General features: G+C 31.9%; 2 protein-coding genes and 1 long non-coding RNA gene across 5 annotated transcripts; 1 reads left to right on the plus strand and 2 right to left on the minus strand.

Moving 5' to 3' along the window:
• The first annotated feature begins 309 nt into the window (after positions 1–309).
• Positions 310–3539, plus strand: LOC107261198. The gene is made up of 2 exons (XR_001535181.2): positions 310–872; positions 3281–3539. It is a non-coding gene; the product is annotated as an uncharacterized LOC107261198 (long non-coding RNA).
• A 424-nt stretch (positions 3540–3963) lies between these two features.
• On the minus strand, positions 3964–10336 carry LOC8279212 (methylmalonate-semialdehyde dehydrogenase [acylating], mitochondrial). Its single transcript, XM_002518297.4, has 19 exons — positions 10177–10336; positions 9995–10098; positions 9336–9407; positions 9070–9231; positions 8881–8959; positions 8620–8774; positions 8285–8348; positions 7358–7437; positions 6990–7055; positions 6787–6837; positions 6536–6687; positions 5766–5856; positions 5480–5560; positions 5050–5127; positions 4931–4966; positions 4790–4833; positions 4617–4695; positions 4263–4353; positions 3964–4140 (listed from the first exon to the last, which is right to left on the minus strand). The coding sequence occupies exons 1-19, from the start codon at positions 10202–10204 to the stop codon at positions 4028–4030; spliced, it is 1626 nt and encodes a 541-aa protein (XP_002518343.1). The 5' UTR covers positions 10205–10336; the 3' UTR covers positions 3964–4027.
• Positions 10337–11644: 1308 nt separating this feature from the next.
• On the minus strand, positions 11645–21737 carry LOC8279211 (methylmalonate-semialdehyde dehydrogenase [acylating], mitochondrial). 3 transcript variants are annotated; one of them, XM_002518296.4, is made up of 19 exons: positions 21467–21734; positions 19463–20029; positions 17244–17338; positions 16971–17042; positions 16708–16869; positions 16555–16633; positions 16320–16474; positions 15933–15996; positions 15402–15481; positions 14910–14975; positions 14197–14247; positions 13935–14086; positions 13353–13443; positions 13029–13109; positions 12663–12740; positions 12487–12566; positions 12317–12395; positions 12049–12139; positions 11645–11965 (listed from the first exon to the last, which is right to left on the minus strand). In XM_002518296.4, exons 2-19 carry the CDS (start codon positions 20010–20012, stop codon positions 11862–11864), a joined length of 2130 nt encoding a protein of 709 aa, XP_002518342.2. In that variant the 5' UTR covers positions 20013–20029; positions 21467–21734; the 3' UTR covers positions 11645–11861. The 3 variants fall into 3 exon arrangements, with proteins under 3 accessions (XP_002518342.2, XP_025012957.2, XP_015574178.2); XM_025157189.2 differs by lacking the exon at positions 16971–17042 and having other exon boundaries at positions 21467–21736; XM_015718692.3 differs by lacking the exon at positions 11645–11965 and having other exon boundaries at positions 12043–12139; positions 12317–12409; positions 21467–21737.
• Positions 21738–22494: the final 757 nt, after the last annotated feature.

Raw genomic sequence — 22494 nt, forward strand, 5'->3', positions numbered from 1 at the left:
TCGTTGAAAGATAAAAATTGGATGATTGATACTTTGAAGAAGTTTCATAATTAAGATGTATTTGCCTTTGGAATAAAAATGTGAAATGAAGAAAAGACTGGGTGGCACAGAGAATATATTCCATCATGGGTAGTTCCATAATAAGAAAGGTCATCTAGATGAGGCAAATTGGTTATGGAGAGCCATACACATTACCTATAGCAACATGAATCATATCTCTCTCTCTCTCTCTCTCTCTCTCTATATATATATATATATATATATATATATATATATATATATATATATATATTATTTCTTTCTATAGGGCTATAAATAGAGATCAATTTGTTAGGATCAGCATCCATTTGAATAGATGAATTGAAGATAGACAAGAAGAGTGGTCTAGCATGAAAATAAGAGCCTTAGTTTGGTAGCCAAGGATGACTTGCCTGCTGCTACCCAATTTGTGTTTCCTGTAGAAACATAAAGACTATCACTTCAGTTTTCTATAGAACCCAAATGTATGTTTTCAGGCATGTCACCTTGGCTAATCTGACAGGCTCTTCTTTGTCATGCTAGACCTTCTTTTCTTTCTCCAGACAAGCCTAGATAATTAAGTCGTATCTCTACAATTCCATCAGATTCAGGAACTGAAAAATGATTGCATCTGAAGGGGGACAAAAGAAGGTCTAACATGAAGAAAAGAGTCTTTTTGTTAGCCAAGGATGACTTGCCCGATACATATGTAAGAGGTTTCAAGAGTGATACTTGAGCCTTTTCTTGGGTACCGGGCAGTCTCCTTGGCTACACAGACAGCCTCTTTTCAGCCTTTGTTTCCTGACGCCAATTGATTTGCATGGTTAGTTCTGAGTAATTTCCTATTGCCAAAGGTACTTGCTTTTGAACTATTTTTTTTTTTTTCATTCTTTTATTTATGCTAATTTTGGACGTCAATTAATTTGAACGATTATTTCGCAATAATTTAGAGCTGATTTGGCAATGTCAAAGAGACCATCTTTTAAAAATCTTAGATTCTTCTTTTTACTATGTTTGCTTTTCTCTACCTACTGTTGAATTGTTTATAAATTTGTACCATTTATGTATTTTTTAACTTGCGGATTTCGAGTAAATATGTATTTTTTTTAAAAATTAAATTTTAAAAGTGTCGTAATTTATGATGATTTAATCTTTTTTTTAATATCTTTATATGTTTATTCAATTAAATAAAATTAAGATCAAATTTACATATAAAATTTTTCCTTTGAGTAATTTATATAAAAAAGTATTAGTATGTAAGAATTATACAATTTTATAAAAAAAGTTGCACATTAAAATTTTTATATAAATTTGACTAGAATTTTTAAAATTTTTATTAAATAAATATATAAAAATATTTAAAAAATTACGTCATTATACTGTATTGCACTCTAGAACTCACCATAAACAACATAAATATGGATTCATATATCTCCTTTTGATCAGTGCAAAATTCAACATTTTTTGCAATTGTTCTTATGATTATAAGAGTGAAGATTATCCATTTGTTACAAAGTTTGGATGATTAGTTTCTTCCTTTTCTTTTTTACTAAATTTTATCAATCTTTCAATGTCTAGACTAGTTCTTAATGAGATAAGATTGAGAGTTCTGATATAGATATCTATTTTTGGTTCACTTCTAGATTAAAATGATTATGCATTTGTGATTAGTTAGAGTGTAATATATAGTAGTGACAATCTTTTGCTCTAATGTAACTTCTACTACCATCACTTCAATTTCAACATTTTCCTCCTTTAATCCCTTTACACTATGTTTGAAAAAAAAATGAAAGTAAGGGAATATAAGATTTTATAGAGTAAATGAAGGTAAAACTTTAAGAGGTAAGATAGAGTTTTTAATTTTATTTGAAAAGAATAAATAATTAAGGAAGGTTTTAGAAAGTAATATAAATTTTATGGATAAGTGCAAAACAACATCTCATAGTTTTATCATTTGACAATTTTAAATATATGCTTTATTTTCAGACAAAAAGAAATACGTACTTAAAAATCATGACAAAAAAAAATATTTTAGTCATCTTCACTCCGATAAGCTATTATTATCATATTTCTTGTGATTGATAATATAGATTTAGAGCTTAACAACTCATCAAAACGTCATTATTTAATCGTTAAATTGATCTTATTGGATCAATTAGTTTTTAAACCGCGATTTAACAATCAAATAATTGAATTAATAGTTGTGAAGCTTCAAACTCATATTATCAAATAAGTTCAAATGATAATGATGAGTGAAACAGCTAAATTTTTACAAGAAACCGATATTTTTAATAATGAGATACTTTTTTTTTTCACGATTTATAAACACATACATCTTTTTGTCTAAAAAAAAAAACAGTAAAACTAAAATATATTTTTTTATACTCATTTTCAAAAAATTTACTTTCTAAACAAGGGTTAGAGGTTATAAAACTTTATAAAACCTTGGAAAACTTCCATCCAATTCACCCAATTCTATGATTTCATTTTTCCAAATCTATTGTAAATTGCTGAAATCTAAATATAATGAAAAATTAATTATGCTATGATCAGTGAATTTTCTTTTTATTAATCGAATTCTAATAGTTGGTAAGTTATATGAACATCTTAGAAATAAATGGATTAATTACTATTAAATTTCTTTTATTCATTGAAGCTCAATAATCGTAACAAGGAGTAACACTTCTTTTAATCCGTATGCTGAAATCGAAAATTTAATTAATTCAGCTGTATAACACCAAGCAATTTAATTAATTATAACTTGAATCGATATCTAAGACATACATCTGCCTGCTGTTGATTAAAATCATAATTAATTAACTCATTGAGTAATACAGTTCCAATACGGAAAATTCTGAAACTGTATTTCTATTTCATTTGACACATCGAGTTGGCCAAATTCTAGCCTTCATCTGGAACTAAAATAAAAAGTCTGATACCAAGAAAAACTTGAAGAATTGTTACGAAAATGAAAATATAAGGCAAAATTTTGGTATCGGATGGGATAGTTAACCATATTTGAACGCTTAAACTTTAAATATTTGATCACTCAACGCTTCAATTTCTGATAACTTCATTCAACACTTTTATATATTTTGTATGTCAGTCGAAAAAAATGATAAGAAGTTTAAGTCCAAAGAAAGAGAATTGATAGGAAAGAAGATAAAAAGAGGGTTAAAAGAAGGGTTCTTTTTCTTTTCTGATTTGTTTTAAGAACTTCAAATCCTAAATTGATTCTGAAAATTTGTATTGGATAGTATAGGTGACAAAAACAGTTGTTGATCTCAGGATAATTGGTAGAGAAGAAGAAAAGAATGAGGGAAAGAAGAAGAAGATGATTTTTAGGATCATCACTGCTCTGATACCAACTTGTTATGACCCAAAGTCATAATTTGTGTTTGAAATGAGAGAAAGAGTTAAAAAGAGATGAGATTGGAAGAGAATAAAAACTATATTGTATTATGATCTTTGATAATCCTCTTTTACAATATGTAGAAGGTTTATATACAAAATTCCATTAACAACTCATTTCAATCTACTATTAATATTGGCTAACGTATAAACCAATTCAAAACTAACATATTAATCTTGGCTCTTGATCATTACAATAGTTCCCCCTTGAAAAAAAGAGTTAAAATATTTGTTAAGTTAATTAAAAAACTAAAATTTAACGGATAAAAATATATTAGATGTTTATTAAAATTAAATAAAAGATTAAAATTTTAAAATAATCAAATAATTATATATATATATATATATATATATATATATATATTCTTTTCTTATAGCATTTGTCATTTATTTGCTGAAGATTACACTCTGCCAAGCCACTCAAGTTTCGATGAAACAAAGCTTATTGGCAAGCTTGCAATTGAGCTGTGTTTCAAATGTGACAAAGGAGGGAGTGAGCATAAAGAGAAACTATACACTAATACAAGCAGAAGCTGAACAAGGACATTGATTTATTGAAGGCTCAAAGCAAGTTAAGATGGTATAATTACAGTAAACATTACATCTTTTGTGATGTGGGCATTGCCAGGGAAACCCCACTGCCGCTTGGCAAATCCTTCCATTGTTGAGTTATTGTTTTAATCTGGGTGTAAAAGTTAACTCCAGCTTTACCTGCAATTCAGAAACTTCTCACTTGTTCAATAAATTCAACCATGTTTTTTCAAAAGCAAGGTGAAGGAAAAGAAATAATCAGTAAGAGATGCGCACAAACAAAGAGCATGAGTAAATATTACCGTAGAAATTAAGATCGCCTGCAAAAGATGCCTTGGACCCTGTAAACGAGAAAAAGGGCAGTGGAACTGGTATAGGAACATTGATGCCAACCTGCAATTAAGTGAATCATGTTAGAGACTCGTAAAATTTACAATGAATCTATTTCGAGCAGAAATGAACTTTCCTTAAGCTTATGTTCAGAGTTATATAACTTGTTATGGAACAGAATCTCCATTTTCCCTTTATTTTGAACTATACACACCAAATATTAACATAAAGTGGAGAACTGCTGGGCTCTGCGTAGCAAATAATTTAGACATATTGTAGATTTAGGGGATTCTCAAGGTACTACTATGCTCATCTTAATTTTTTACCTGCCCAGCCTCTATCTCAGTCTGGAATTTCCTTGCAGCAGCACCAGAAGTGGTAAATATGGCAGCGCCATTGCCGTATCTGCAACAGAAGTATTAGTGTGTTACCCACATATAAGAAGGTTAGATGAAGATGATAAAATTCAGGCCAAAGAATTCAACAGTTAAGGATATACTTATTTCTATTAACGATGTTGATGGCTTCTTCAAAACTATCAGCCTGAAGGTTAAAACAAAGAATCACATAAAGATGCATGTTAAGAATGATCACGTTAATAGATAAGAGTAAGTAAACAGAAGAAAAGTACTCAATCCACCTGCATGCATAGAAGAACTGGTCCAAAGATTTCCTCCTGCAACGATAAAGGAGGTAAAGAGTAGTCAATCTTTTACCAATACTAATAGATTCCAGTTTACCTAAAAGCATGTATAATACCTTGTAGCATTCCATATCAGCTGTGACACCTGACAAGATGGTAGGACCAATAAAATTGCCCAGCTCATATCCCGGAACCTAGTTTAAACAATTAATAAATTGGTAATTAGACAATCTCCCATTAACAAAAGCTGAATTTCTATTTATGTTAATAGAGAACAAAAGACTTGACCAATGACCAAAAGCATTTTCATGATAATGAAATTGAAGCACCAAGCCAACTTTTCTAGCTACTTCTGTTCCATTTTTTCCACCTAGTAATTCCCAAAATACTCCATTTTCTGGAACATGACCATGCATCATGTCTGAAAATATTCATTATCCTCACCAGAAATGGGACTCTCATCTCCTCATCCTTATCTGGAAAAGAAGTATTTTGATACTAGTAACAAAATTTATTTTGCAGAATATTAATTGTAAAATAAGATACCACTATATTTCTTCCATCAAGCAGTAGCTTGGCACCACTCTCGACACCACTTTGAATTAATCTGTGTACTCGCTCCTTGGCCTGTGAATGCAGAAAAATTTGAAGACTGCTAAGTCTACTAAACACATAACCAATAGGGAGCACCAATAAGCACCCCTTAATTACAATGCACAGAACGCTGTATCACAGGAAATCAAAACCACTTCCACTTTCACTATTTCATCAGCATAATTGGTAATAGTGGAGCAGTCTGCATGAAAGATTTTTGAGACATGAATTATCATACTTGTTTGCTAATCACTGGACCCAGGTCTGCATCAGGCTCTGTTCCAGCATTTACTTTTAGAGCTTTTGCACGTTCCACCAGTTTATTTTCCCTGCAAAACATTGAAAAGGATATGTTTAATAATAAGATACTGCGCAACTAATTAAACACTGTTATTGTCCATAACTATAAAAAATCAGAATGTGTGGTATGTAACATGATAAGGTCTGTACTGATGCAGGAGACATTAGAAGTCCCATTCATCCAGGTATAAACAAGGGAGATAAATGCCACTGTGGCTAGCCAGAAACAATGATGCTGCAGCCACAATATAAATGAAAATCTATCTTCAGATGGAAAAACCAATTTCACTCTCGCAGCCTCAGACAATTCTAGCATCAAGCACTCCCATGCCACTAGTTATTAAGAGCCTAATCTGATGCATCTAGCTAACTGACAGGACATACTTTCTAGAATCTAGGTAGACAGCTCAGGTGCTAGGACACCTTGGATTTTGCTTCTTTTTCTCATTAAGTAGTTAGCAGAGTTTTGTTCCCATTTCAATAGCCTGTTGAAGTTTGCTTTACCAAGAAGTGTTTTAATGCAACATCATTGCAAATGATAATTGCTCTTCAGAAATGCAAAAGTCACATAAGATGAAACACTGAGCAGTAGATATTATCATTAAGCCAGAGTTCTAGCCTCCAAAATAAGAGATAAACCTAACATCCAAAATAATAGGTGCAAAAATGTAAAATATGAAAATGGGCCAGAAGAAAAGAACTTAATACCATGACTGTGAGTCTCCCACAAAAACTACTGTGCTTAGTGCCATGCACCGCTGTCCAGCAGCACCAAAACCAGCAGCAACTAGGGCATTCAAAGTAGCATCCATGTTTGCATCAGGCAGGACAATTCCATGATTCTTGGCTCCCATGTTGGACTGAAAAAATAATTATAAGCCAACCAAATTCAATACTTAACATTTCAATGCAAACATAATACTCCTAAGATTGGATCAAAGAATATGAAGTGCACTTACCTGAACACGTTTGCCTTTAGCTGATGCTCTTCCATATATATGCATGCCAGCCTTTAGATGTGGTCATAAAAGCATGATGAGAGAGGAGCAGTGATAAAACTAAAACTATGTTGATGACTAAAATGCCAACCATAAAAGAAAACCAATAGCAGACTGGCCAGATAAGGACTGAACCTGGAAGCAAACAGCTATGAGTAACTTACTGTATTGGAACCAACGAAAGATATAGCTCTGATATCATCGTCATCACAAATAGCATTAACAATATCCTGTTCAAAATTCAAACACATTAAGGAAGAAATTGTCTTAAAGATAACATGTATGATCACAATGTACCAAAAATCACAAGCCCGTGTCTCAGAATAAAATAACTTAACCAAACAGCTGTTTCGGTTCAGAATGTATAACCCTAAGGTTAAAAAGTCAAATCAATTGAAAATTTAAACTTCTTCAAAGTACACAAAATTATTAAGAGAATTATTTTGTACTTTCTCTTATTAAGAGATGAAAGCAGCCCAACAAAGTTCATAAGAAGAGAAAAAGTAAAAAGAGATTATTGTTAAGATCATACATTGGTACCGTGAACGATATTTAAGACACCATCAGGCAGACCAGCTTCCATTGCTAGCTCGGCAAGGATTATAGAAGCTCCTGGTGAAACACCGAAAAACAAATCATAGTTGAGAGAACAGCAAGGAATTTTCTTTTCCATTTCAGGAAATTAATAAAACAAAACCATTTTAGAAAGAAGACAAATGCTTCAATTAAGAGAACCACGTTCACTCATTTATTGAAACTCATCTAGACGTATATCATTGTCCATGGTAGAAAATATCATAGCAATAATGCTTATAAACCTCATGTTTGATTCAGAATGCAAAAACTTCCAGTAACATGTCTCGTGTTTTTCTGGCTTCAAACAGCAAAAAACTGGATAACTTCTATCCTTTACCATACACCAGCTGCTTTCCTGTACTATATTGTATTTAGTAAAGGTTGAAGAACAATATGTTGCAAAAACAAACAAAATAATCAAACTCCGAAATCTGAATAGTATAATGCCAATTAGACACTCTTTTTACACGATAATACCAGACGTTTCAGGACTATTGGTACTAATATTCCAAATTGCATTACTGAAAATGGCAAGAGAAAGCTTCTGCGAAATGAAGGAAAGTTTTCAAAAATTTTGAATCATTTCCACACACCTTTCAAGTGGACAACTATGAAAATTTTTTCTAGTATTTACCAAACAATACAAATATCCAGCATACAAGAACAATCAGTATAGGAGGATATAAGCACAACTATTGCCAATCCCATCCTTCTCAAATCAGGTGCCTAACACATGCTATGGGGGTCACCTTTTCAGTGCTACCAATTTGTGAACCAATTTCTTTTACATTACATCTATGAATTTTCTGTTTACTTCATATGCTACAGTCCATGGCCAAGATAATGCTTCACCATATTAACTACAAGTTAACAATAGACTCACCTGGATCTTTCTCTGATGGCTTTAAGACAAAGGTATTCCCACATGTTACCGCAACAGGGAACATCTACAGTAAGATAACAGGAAAAAATAAAGATAATGAAGATTTTCCTCTATTTCTAAATATTTTAGTAGAATTGAAACAGTAATTTGTGCCAGAAAAGACCACTAATTTGGTTAGACACATGAAACAAGAAGTTAGTTTAGTTGATTGTTTTGACTTATGATAAATACAACGTTTAAACTTCATCCTACAGGGTCAAGATGTGCCAGTAGTTTTAAGTATGGGAATGAGAATATAAATGTCAACTCATGAAGAAGCACATAGAAGGCTTTACCCATAAGGGAATCATTGCAGGAAAGTTAAAAGGGCAAATCCCAGCGCACACACCAAGTGGCTCCCTAATGCTGTAGGTATCAATTCCATTTGACACATTAGGAACGTACTCTCCCATTTGTAGAGTTGCCATTCCACAAGCATGTTCCACGACCTCTATATGCGAAATAAAAGAAATAACAGAGAAAATCGACAATTAAGCTCAATCAACTATTTCTGCAAAAACTTCTTAAACAATAACTGAGAGGCAATGTGAACTAACCAAGCCCACGGAACACATCACCGTGTGCATCCTTCAAAGTCTTCCCTTGCTCACAAGTAATATTCACCGCAAGCTTATCCTACAATAAGTTTGCAAGGTTCCTCATTAACGATTTTTTTTTTTTTTTTGAAAAATGACAAAAATGACATACAGGAGAACTGTGAAAAATTCAACATGTTACATGCATACAATGTCTCTACGAATAAGTTCTTGAAGCTTGAGCATAATGCGTTGACGGGTGGTAATTGGTGTATTGCGCCAAGACGGAAAAGCCAGCTTTGCTGCAGAAACCGCGGCTTTAAACTCTTCATTTGTAGTTAAAGGAACATGAGATACAATTTCTTGTGTAGCCTATTTATGCCAAAAGAGAATATAAAATTAATCAGAACCCAAAAACAGCAATTACTTACCATTAGAAAAATCAAACATAAAAAAGAAGGTTGTGAAGTACTCACAGGGTTTATTACATCAATTGCTGAAGATGACTTTGAATCAACAAATGTTCCTCCAATAAGATTTGGAACTCTCTGACACACAATAAATTATCAATATAAGAACAGGAAAAAAAAAATCAATTAATATTCAAAGCAGAAAAGAAAATGCTTAAGGCTTTGTTTGGGATAAATCATATGCAAAAGTTCAACTGAATTGAATTTTTGCAAAATCATGTCATTTTTGGCATGACTTCAAAATGCCTTATTTCTTTTAAGTCAAAAGAATTGAGTTCTAACAACTACCAAGTATTAACTATCCACACACAAGAATTGTCTAAATGGAATTCAATTGATATAATTATTGAATTATTTTAGACTTTCCAGACACACTCTAAGACATCGTTTTATCAACTAAAGAAAAGTGGCAATAACAATTTTTTTCCAACAGATAAAAGCTTCCAAGTTAATTATATGATTGTATAACTTCTAATTAATTCTTTATTACAGAAAAACTTTACACATTAACACAGTAAAAAAAATCAAAAGTTTGAATTAGCAACTTGCTAGTAGTATAATTAGCAGCTTATGTTTTACTCTATATTCACTTAAACCAAGAAAGATATACATAAATATTAACCAAGCAGGAGATAAAAATACAAGATAAAAGAAAATTATTTTACCAGAGATTTACGGTGGCTAGTAGAAGAAGGTTGAGCAGCAGTGGAAAAATCAGAGCTTCTCAAAGCAAAGATCTGAGGTCTTAATAAAGCCCTCACATTTCTCACTGATTAAGAAATAAAATCAAATTAACAGCTATCAATTCTGTAACTTGTAAATTAAACAATAAGAATTTAAATAATACCTCTCTGAATTGAACTTTTAAGCAACATCTCTCTCTTTTCTCTATTTAACTGATGATTCAAGAGAGCGAAGAAGAAGAAGAAGAAGAAGATGGTGATTAGTGTCGTGACAGTGTAGCTTTTGAAGAGAGACTGACTTGGTCGAATCGGACCGTTGGATTGTTATGGGGAGTCATCTGACGGTGGGTATTTGAAATTGCTGGTAGTTTATGAATTAAATAATAATCGAACACAATTAAACAAAAAGATTAACTAATTAGAGTTTTAGTCAACTTTCCTCTCTCTTTTCTCTTTTTATTTACCAGTTAAAATGATATTATTAAATTTATTTTTTCTACATTTTAAATATTAAAATAAATTTATAATAATATATTAAGCTAGTTGTATGTATAAATGCATTTCAAAAACTACATAAATTTCATTGCTTGATCGGTAAAAAAAAAATAGTTTGATTAGTATTTTCTTTTTCTAATTAGGATCCAAATTTGAATTGCATTGATATTATTATATAAGGATTGAAAAAAAGTAATTCTTAACATATTTTAACTCGAATATGAAAATTTAACCAAATTAGCTTATTGACTTTTATTATTATTTTGATTATGAAATTTATTATTTAATAAAATTTTAATATTAATTTATAATATTTTAAAAATAATAGTAAACTAACTATTTTTAAATATTTTTTAACTTTTTAAATTTTAAAAATTTATTAATATATAATAATATAAAAATTAATTTTAAAAATATTTATTTATTAATTTTATTGTTATATAAATTAATATGATCAATTATATTTTATATTATTATTTTTTAGGATTAAGCTTTTATTATATAAATAAAATTAATTTATTATTAAATATAATATTAAAATATTATTAAAAATATTTTTATATTAAAATTAATTTATTAGTTAATATAAAATCAAAATATATTTAATATATTATCTTGTAGTATAATTAATATTATTATCTGATTATAAAATTATTTATTAGTTAATATAATATTAAAATATAACTAATATTATATTTCTTAGTATTAGTATCAGTGTTTGATTAAAATATAACTTTTAATAAATTAATATAAAAATTATAAAATTATCTATAAATTTAAAATTCATATAAAATAAATATATATGTGAAATAAAAAAATTAATATGTCAAAAATTAAACACATTTATCAAAATAATTTAAGTCTTAAAAATTAATAAAATAAAAATATATATTAAAATAAATTAAATATACATGTCCACAAAATTTTAGATGTCATGTAATCAAAATTAAAAATAAAAATTAGAAGATAATATAAGAGACACGGGACAAAAGGAATCTTGTATTATCGTGGGATGCCAACTCATTTCATTGTCATCAGTTACCGTTTCCAAAATAGATGTCTCAGAATAATGTCTTACAATTCCCAAAATAAATGTCTCAGAATAATTTATATTTTCTCGTATAATAGGAGACGGAATTGAATCAAAATTGAATTTAGAAAGCCGATTACAAAACCGCCAAAAGGGTGTTTGAAATCATGGGGGCAATATCTCAAGGGTGTGGATAAATATAAACAAAATGATACAATTTCCTGTAGTTCAAAAGGAGAAAAGAAATCCACTATAAATACATATATGTTTTGTCTATTCTATGCCCCTTCCCCTTCCTGAAGAACGTTATATCTACTGTAATCTCTAAGAGCTAGGCAACGGCATAGCTGATAACTCTTCACTTGGTAGATCTCTCCATTGTTGAGTCACTGTTTTAATTTGAGTGTAAAACTGAATTCCAGCTTTTCCTGCAGTAATTCAGGAACCTCAAATAGTAATCAGCAGGCTAGACCAAAATGAAATACCAATTTTCCGAAGAATATAGTTTTACCATCAAAGTTGACATCTCCTGCAAAAGATGGCTTGGAGCTAATGACGGAAGAGAATGGCAGTGGAACTGATATAGCAACATTAATGCCAACCTGCAGAACATGTCCCGACATCATAGGGAAATAAGTAGAGAGAATCACATTTTGAGAGTTAAAGCAGAGTCAAGATTTTAATGGTATGAAATAGGTAGATACGCCCAACCTCTTGCAGTATGCAGACACTAGTTATGCATACTAGTTATCACTATTTGCTGCTAAATACCATCTTACCTGCCCAGCTTCAATCTCTGTCTGAAACTTCCTTGCAGCTACACCAGATGATGTAAATATAGAAGCTCCATTGCTGAATCTGTGAAGAGAGAACTGATATGAAAAGGTGAAACATTATTTAGTGTTCTACTTTATATGGGATGTTGAAACAAACTAAAAGTTGTCATTACTTATTTCTATTAACAATGTTAATGGCCTCTTCAATGGTATCAGCCTGCATGCAAAGAAGAACTGGGCCAAAAATTTCTTCCTGCACAAGTAGACATGGAGAATTGTCAAGCTCAAAAAATAGTTAAGCTTACCAGAATCTTAAAAAATATTGTTTCTTTTCATAAACATAAACCACCTTGTAACATTCCATGTCGACTGAGACATCAGATAAGATGGTGGGACCCATGAAGTTCCCGTGTTCATATCCTGGAACCTAGTAAATCACAAAATACACCACAGAAAAAAAAAAAACAATTATGAATTTTCCAGTTTCTATATGATAGACTAAAAGTGAAATCCCCACCCGTAGTTCAGGTTGAGGAGAATGAGCTTTACCAACTCTTAACTGAATTAATAAAGTTTTATGTGGATTTCCTACACTAAAGTCACAGATCCTAGCAACTGATTATCGAGAATAAACAGCATTTATGTCATACAAATTCAAGCAAGAACTTGTAGCAATGACAAAAGGGATTAGCGAACACAACATAGAATCAGATACCATAATGTTTCTTCCATCAAGAACTAGTTTTGCACCATTCTCAATGCTTGTTTGTATTAGCGTGCATATTCGTTCCTTTGCCTGTAAATAATGAACAAAATTTAAAAATAACAGTGTCATAAGTAAGCAGGATATGCATGCTTGAAGATGCAAAGTGCTTAAACGCTGCAGCTAATATGCCTAATAGCAGCTGCAAAATGGATTGTCTAAGAAAAAATAGGAATTCCCAACTATTTTACAAGATTGATTTTTTCTTTTCCAGTGACCATCTGGAATTAGATTTCGAATGCTAATTGTAGGTCAAATTTGGACTGAAGTATGAACCTGTTTGCTAATGACTGGACCAAGCTCTGCATCAGGTTCTGTTCCAGCAGTTACTTTAAGTGCTTTAGCATGCTCTACTAGTTTCTCTTCCCTGGATCAATAGCAAACTCATTTTATGAAGTATTATTAATATTTAAAAGCTGGTAGAAACTGTTATTTTTTCATCACTGTGACAGAAGAAAAAAGCACTTCTGAAGGAATAAATGTCATATCAGAATGTCTCCTAATGCTCTAAAAGTAAACATATGCATCAAAAGTAACAAATCAACACCTAATACATTATGCATGACAACTCAGAAGGCTAGCCAGGCACCTAGGCAACATAATAGGAAAGATATAAATGAAAATAAAGAAATACCGAAAGCATGAGTTATCATTATCCACTTCTCAAACAAAGGAAAAATATCTAGGACCAAGAACTTCCATAAGAATCATTTCTACTAATAGAAATTGGATATACTTATTCAAAGTAAAAACAGCCTGTATCAAAATTAATCCATAAATTGCAACTTCAAGCCTTCTTCACAATGACTTGATAGTTACCAGATCAAAAGATGAAGAAATAAAACACGTTTAAGATACCATGGACTTATGCCTCCAACGAAGACAACTGTGCTCAGGGCCATGCACTTTTGTCCTGCACCACCAAAGCCAGCAGCAACTAAAGCCTTTAAAGTAGCATCTACACTTGCATCAGGCATGACAACTGCGTGATTTTTTGCTCCAATATTGGACTGAACAAAAACCAGTCAGGCAATTCACATTCACCATTGCACATTAGAGAAACTGTCTTGCTCATAATAATGAATTGGAAATTTACTAAAAGTGCATCTAGAGAAGTTACCTGAACACGTTTTCCTTTAGCAGATGCTTTTGCATACACATAAGCACCAACCTAAGGAACAGGTTAAGGAAAAAGAAAAAACTATTTCTTGTCAAAGGGACAACCAAATTAAAAAGCCAAAACCTGATGAGAATTACAAGTCATGTGAATCACAGAGAAAGTAATCACGTGCATGTGTGTTTGAAGAGTCAAACGTGAAAGAGGTTAAAGCAGTTTGCAATTGCAATACAAGGATATAGTGAATATAGAGATCCCTCAACAGAGACCACTTGGAAAACAGAGGATGAAGACCTTCACTTCCAATATATAGTGAGAAAATGTTTGAGAATAAAGGTTTAGGGTTAATAGGTCTCCCCAAAAAGTTCAGAGGAGCTTTTAAGCACTTGGTAAAATAACAATAATTCATCTACACATCACGCTTCTTTTAACATTTGAATCTGAGAAGCATGAAACCTCAAAAGTGATATGTACATTCTACGTTTTTTTTATCCCAAAAGCATGCTAGAAAATACTAACCCTACAATCTTAGATAGACTGCTAACACATAAAAAGATACTGTCACCTTTCCACTTAGAAACACAAAAAAATTCTTTTTTTTTTTTGTATTTCGTAATGAAATCACTAACTGGCAAAGATTCGGTAATCATATGCACCAGAGTCCATACCGATGTATTAAGCAACCTGAATAAAAACCCACAAGAAAAATGACTTACTGAATTTGGACCAACAAATGAAATAGCTTTAATATCATCATCATCACAAATAGCATTAACTATGTCCTGCATCACAAAAATATTAGAAAATGAGAACTGAAGAAAAAGAAGAACAAGAAAAAGAAGAATCATACAGAAAGCAGACACATGGATATACCAACAGTATTCAGTTAGATGTCCATGATTTTCGTATGGTACAATGCACATAGGCATATACCACAGATGAAAAGATTTTTCGGTTGAAAGAAAAATACAATATTAGCACAAATATTGTATAACAAATTTTGAACTTTTTAGTACTTCTCTGTGTGTCTATACAGTAAGGAAAGGCAGTAAATGATGCGAGCTGAAAAGTGAAAACTAATCTTCCTGTATGCTAGAATGTTCAACTTCTAGGAAGTAAAACCAGTCAATTCTTGGAGTAACAACTTGTATTGGTGAAACTTAAGCGAAAGCAAAACCCCATATTTAATTCTTAAAGTGAAACCTTACATTGGTGCCATGAACAATATTTAAGACACCATTAGGCAATCCAGCTTCCATGGCTAACTCTGCTAAAATCACAGAAGCCCCTGCAATAATACCAAGTAACAGTTCACTTTCATTCTGAGCATGTCTCATGAGTAATAGAAAACCAAGCAGCAACATGATATTAAAAAAGCCTATCGACATTATTGATCTGTAATCTTGACAGCTGAAAATGTAAAGGCTAGAAAAAGAAAAAGAAAACCAATGAGCTATACAAGTAGAACTCAAGTGCTTCAACAGCATATGAATTATGAAATCTTGATAATAAGAAGGGCATATATGCAATCCAGCAAATCCTTGTTCATATTTGTTTCAAGAACCAGTAAAGATTGATTGTCATGCATTGGATGAAATCCTCATGAAAGCATGTAAAAAAGATTACAAATAGTTTTGTATTTTTCACCATAACATCATCATATGTATACCATAGTATTAATAAAGAGATATGTAGTATTAATAAAGAGATATGAATGGCCGAATGGGTATAGCAATCACCTGGATCCTTCTCTGGTGGCTTTAGAATAAAAGTATTACCACACGTGACAGCAATGGGAAACATCTGCATGGAAATGAATTGGAAAAGAGAAAAGCAATATTATCAAACCTCATAACTACAACATATATGTCTTAACATTTTCCTCAAGCAACTGGAAAAGCTTAAATTCAACCACCCTAAATAAAGGCAAAAGAACTAAAAAAGATTTTTTAAAATATGGCTCATAGAACTACTGAAATCATGGTGTCTGTCTACCATAACCATCACCACCCCTTTTTTATTTCTTGAGATCAAAAGCTACAATGAGAATGGTATTCCTATGCATTGCGTATTCTAGATTAATACTGCCGCCTATATTATAGGACAAAAGAGTAAGATAGGCTTACCCATAGTGGGATCATTGCTGGAAAGTCAAATGGGCAAATTCCAGCACATATGCCAAGTGGTTCCCTAATGCTATAGGTATCAGTTCCATTGGAGACGTTGGAAACAAATTCTCCAATTTGCAGAGTTGCCAACCCACAAGCATGTTCCACCACCTCTACGAGTGAACATCCAAGACTTTGTAGAACACAAGTATCTCAGATGATTGTTCATAGATAGTAAATAAAAGAAACTAACCTAGCCCTCGTGATACATCTCCATATGCATCTTTTAAAGCCTTTCCGTGCTCGGTAGTAATGCTCATTGCCAGCTTATCCTGGGAAACAAATAATTTTAACTCATATCTAATCAGATATTGCAAGACAATGCATGTAAAATCCAAATATTTACAATGTCCCTCTGAATAAGCTCTTGGAATTTGAACATAATTCGTTGGCGAGTGGTAATTGGTGTGTTTCTCCATGCTGGAAATGCTCGCTTTGCTGCAAATACTGCAGCTCTGAATTCCTCATTTGTAGTCAAAGGGACTTGAGAAACAATATATTGTGTTGCCTGTAACATATAAGCAAATAATTGGAAAAAAATGAATGGTTGAATAGAAAACAGTATGGCGATAAAAGAAATGAACTTTTAAAAGCATTATCTTAACTTACAGGATTTATAACATCGATAGTTGCAAAAGATTGTGAATCAATGAATTTACCTCCAATGAGATTGGGAACCCTCTGGCATACATTACTGAATAGGTTAAATACCAGCACAACTACCAAGAAATTCTAACAAGGAAAGAGAGAGGGCAAAGGGAGGAGAGAAGAGATGAGAGAGTCTAACTGAGGAAGTAGAAAACATTTCTTCTTTTGTTTCTAATCCTAGCATCTGGGATGAGATTTGTTGATTCAAGGTAGCTAAATTACATCAGAACTTACCATGGGGTAATGCTGCCTCCAAGATGGCTCAGTAGCAGAAAAAGAACTGTTCCCAGCAGCAGATTTGTCAGTTCTCAATGACCTAAAATGTCTCACTGCAGTAAATAAAGAATAAAAACTAAATGACCCTCTGCTCCAAAAATGGAAGTCCAATCTTAGAGACATGGGATGGTTAAAAATTAAATACAACAATTTTCATATATATACAAACATATCCTCATGGACTTTTCTAATGCATTGACAACTTAATCATCAAAAGAATGATTCATGTGTCACCTGATGAGAAATCAGGAGATGCAAATACGTAGCATGGAATCAGAACATAAACCTTGGAGTTAGCTATCAAGCACTACTACCCTACAGATACAGGAACAGCCATTAATGATCATCCAAATGACAAAACATAAGAACTTAGCAAGGTCGATAAGATACCAGCCACTATTACACACTTCCAGGATAAGCGTATCGTCAATTAAACAAGAAGGCTCTCCAGTCTTGTCTGTAAAGATACCACTCCAGAAACTCCTTTTAGCAGAATCCATATTCATTTTCAACTTCTAAAAAATGCTAAATAGCTAAAGGGTGGGAGGAGAAGAGAGCTTTATGAAAGGCTATGAAAGGAGGGGAAGAAAGTAGATATTGGTTGCCCTTACTTCGAGAAACTAAAAAGATTTTTTATAAAAAAGATGAAAATTCATTGGGATGAGAGAGGGGAGAAACATTTTTTATTTTGTTTAGATAGAGGCAAAATGGAATTTAGGGTAGTAAGTTGTAACTGATAAAAGACAATATACTCTATCAAAATTAAATGATCACAGTATCCTTGACTATTGAAAAAGAAACAACATGTTCTTTGTTTGTAAGAATAAAAATTGATAAACAAGGGTGGAACAGGAAAAATAAATCTTCTATGTACCATCATTTTTCTCCGCCTAAGACCACAATTCATTACACATTGCAGAAGAAAAAAATTCAAAGTAGGAGAATAAAGGGGAGGACCAGCCCATCATTTCTCCTCCTAAAAATATTTTTTAGCTGAACAAAGTTGGGGATATTTCTCCTTCTCCTCCGCTCCAACTAATGCTACTCCAAACCATGTATAGGGTAAATGATGACCAAAAGGAATGCTATTTAAGTGGATGGTTCTATATCTGGATGAAGCCAAAAAGATTATCTTCTGCCAAGTAATTGCGACAGCAAACAAGTTCTAGTTTCTCTTGCAACTTAGCCTTTAAGCTGCTATTTTCTTCTAAGAAGTTGATCAACAAACCAACAGTTCATTTAACCAAATATTTCAAGTAGTACAACAATGCAAGAAAATAGATACCATGGATCACTGCACAGAACACGTATATTGGGTGATAAACCCTTTTATCAGTCTATAATCTCCATCTTGTAATAGATTAATATTCTCTGTGCTATTAAGCACCAAAATAAAACAAAAATCCATATCTCAAGAGGAAATCCCAACTCTGAGATAATGGTTTAAAAAAAAAAAGACCATGAACAAGAAAGGCCAAGAAGGGTCCAAGTCCTTCTATCTAGGCAATGAAGAAAGGAGAAAAAAATAGGCAATAACTGATAACAGAAGACCATTTGTCTATTTTCAGTAAGAATCCTATAATAATAACTCTTAAAATACCAAACATGTAAAAAGTAGCTCTGGTTGGAAGGATGATAGATAAAGAAAATAAAACATAAAGTAAGGCTCACAAAGGATGGATCATTCCTGCCCATCAAACATCCTAAGAACTTATTCAGGACCTATCATCAGAATTTTACCATTTTTGGTCTACCTCCCTTCTTCTCACTCTGACGGTTTGAATCCATTCACTTTTCCATCCCAGCATTCATGAACCTAACCATCTCACTTCTCAGCTTATCTTCAAAAGATGCCAACTCAACATTTTATAAAATGCAGGCATTTCTAATTGACCTTTTTTGTGCTTCCAAACATTAGCTAACCAACAAATAGAAGATCTATAAATGCAGACACATTTTGGACTTATAGTCCTGCTAGTACAATGAACATTTGACAATGACAAATTGCATTGAGTTAGTGTTTAATACAACAATAAATTTACTGATTTTTCCCCATATGCTGGTATAAGCCTTTCATCCATTTGATATTGATTAACAAGATAAAGCTTAAAGAGAAAAGAAGAAGAATGAAGAACAAATGCCCAAAGACTGAAAAAAAAAAAAACAAAAGGCTCCACCTGTCAGGTTTCCTTGTCGGATTTTAGCTTTAACATTGTATACATGCTTTGGAGTGGATAGAAGATCTGGGTTACTTTGTCTCAATCTCTTCAGAATTTGTCGTGGTTTCAATCCAGCTTCAGTCATCTCTTTAATTAACCTAATTTCTTCCTCTGAAAAGCGGCGAGCAGTAGGATGTTCTGAAATGTCTTTTAATGGTTCATGATTGTGGGTTCCATTTTTTATTGTAAGTATCCACAACCCATCATCCTTCTTACCGACACATTCAAAAGGACAGTTGGTAAGCCGAGAACCTGACTTCCTCTTGCGGATGCGTTCAGCAGAGGATTCCTCAGCAGCCTTCCGCCTATTACGATATACACCTCCTCTGTCACAACCAAGAATAACTACTCTATCTCTCTTAGACTGCTTAATAGTAACCACATATCCCTGGGATACAGCAAAGTCCCCAACATGCTGTATAAGTTCTTCACGGTCTATAAATGTTCCAGGTGGAGGTGGAAGCATTTGGCGGTGTCCATTCAACTCTGCACTACTTTCAGTGTCCATTAATACATGAAGTAGACCTGCATTTGAAGCGCCATAAATCTCCAATTTAAATATATTTAACATATCTAGTTATCTATTTAATCATACATGTCTTACATTAACCACCCTGTGAACCATAGTACCTCAGTACTTGAAGTAATACAAGTCTTGCGCTTAATAATTTATAGAAAATAGAGAGCTAAATGATGCTGTTGTTATATGTTAACCACACATGGAAGCCTCGTTTTGCATTGTGATGGTCAAAAGCAGTTTTCGGAAAAAGTAATTCTTTTGTTTTCTTGAGGTCTGAAAATTGATTTTAGAGAAAAGCGGGTAACTTGATGCTTTTTGAAAGTAAGTTTGACAAAAGCAACTTTTTAAAAATTTTAAAAAATCAATCTATTAATCAAAAATATTCTGAACCTACTCTTTTAACAGTCAACAACAATCCCAAACAGGCCCAAAATCAACCCACTCCAATACAATTTGATTTCAGGCTCTATTAAAATTGGAAGGCATTACCTCCCTTCCTCAACCAAACAACCACCAAATCCCCAACCTCTGTCTGTCTTCTCTCTCAAGGACAAAGCCATTGGTTGTTTATATTAGAAGTTTTTCGATCTCACAATCTAAGATCAAGTTTTCAAGAAAGTTTTTCCAGTTTACTTTCTGATTAGTATCCTGCATATTCAGCCAAATAAAGAATTTCTCAAACAAATCCTAAACTAATAAAATTTAATCATATTCAAGAATATCATCTTTACTAACAAAGCTGGACATCCCTAACCTGCTTGTTATTATTTACTTTTGGAAATGGATTCTCTTTAGTCATTGGCTTGGATCTGGTACTCTTACAATTGACGAAAAGATAGAACCACAGCATAAAGTAAGCTAACATACAACCATAATAGTGTTTGTTCTCCTTTCAAAGCAAGGCCCTTTCTTTTTTAAACAAAGGGGTGATAATCAAACTAACACTCCCCTGTAGAATAACAAATGACATGACCATTATAATTGTCAAAAAGAGAAGTACAGAACTCCCTAAATTCTTTAATACTTTTTACTTCATTGCCATATTATCACACTTCTTCCATTCTTTTTCTTTTTTTTTTTTTCATTTTCCTACATTGTCTCAACATCCTATTAGGACTGTATGCTTATAAACAAATTAATTAAATATTAATTTACATCTCATTTAGGGTAAGAAAAAATCCAAAACAAAAAATTTGCAATCGCAGCTTAAGAAAGATAAAAGCTTTCTCTTAATTAGACCAAAATTGCTAAGCCCAAATGAATTATAAACAAAAATATCAAAATTTGCGAGTGCACCCCCATTACTCCCTCTGAACCTAATGAACATATATCCATAAGAATTTGCATGTAGTTTATTACTTGTCCAATGAATCATAACAAAAGGAAATACATTTTAGAATATTTTCTCCTTCTCTACTATTTTCTCAGGGACTACCACTAACCTGGGATAGTGATCAGCCGCGGAAACGACGACGTCAATAGTCCGGCGAGAATTGTGCTTCGGGTTCTCTATGGTGCGGTGATCTGTTTCTCAGGCAGAGAAAAATGCAACATAGTCAGCTTAGTGTCATTGTCCGTGTTTGGCTATCTGATATTTTGGAGGTCATAAGAAACTGAAATTGCCGGGTTGAACGGGATTTAAGTGTGTTCCAAACAAACAAGTAATTAGGAATTCTATTTAACGAAAGGAAGATATTATTTAGCAGAAATTTTTTTCCCAGAAGAATTATTTAGCAGAAAAATTTATTCATTTAATGTACAGTGTATTGCTTGCAATTTATTATTCCAAATAAATTTTTTATTTAATAATTATAATTAAGTTTAATAAATATAATAATTTAAAATATCTATTACATCGATATTACATAGATCCGAATCAATTGTTTAGAATTCTAAAATTGAAAATATTCATTATATTTATGTTATATGAATCTGAAATAAGAAATTTTTTTGTCTAGACTTAATGTATGTCTTCACTTATATATAACACATATAGATAATTGACACATTTATTTATTTTAAATAATGAAATATACGTAATACCAAAATGTACAATACTAATATATAAATATCACTCTCATATTAGCTATAATGTATATACCAAACTTAAATAAAAAAAATTTTTTGAATCAAATTGTTTAGAATTATCTTCATTCTAAGTAAGTATTTATGTAAGAAATTTTATAATATTAATAATATAATTCTGATAAATATAAAAATACAAAAAAAAAGTTCTTATGAGCAAAAAATATTTGATTGATACTTTATATTTTTTTACCAATGTATGTATGTTTTACTAATTAAGACAAAAGTTATTTTGATTATTTAAGAGTTATTATTTATAAACTAAAGTTAATCTCTCTTCATGTGTTGTTAAGCCATTATACTTCATGAATTCATGTAGTAATACACCTTTTTAAGAAATATGAATAATAAGAAAAAGAAAAGAAAATGAAAATGATATAAGATT

Source organism: Ricinus communis, chromosome 6 (assembly GCF_019578655.1).
Source record: "Ricinus communis isolate WT05 ecotype wild-type chromosome 6, ASM1957865v1, whole genome shotgun sequence".
In the NCBI taxonomy this organism is placed as follows: Eukaryota; Viridiplantae; Streptophyta; class Magnoliopsida; order Malpighiales; family Euphorbiaceae; genus Ricinus; species Ricinus communis.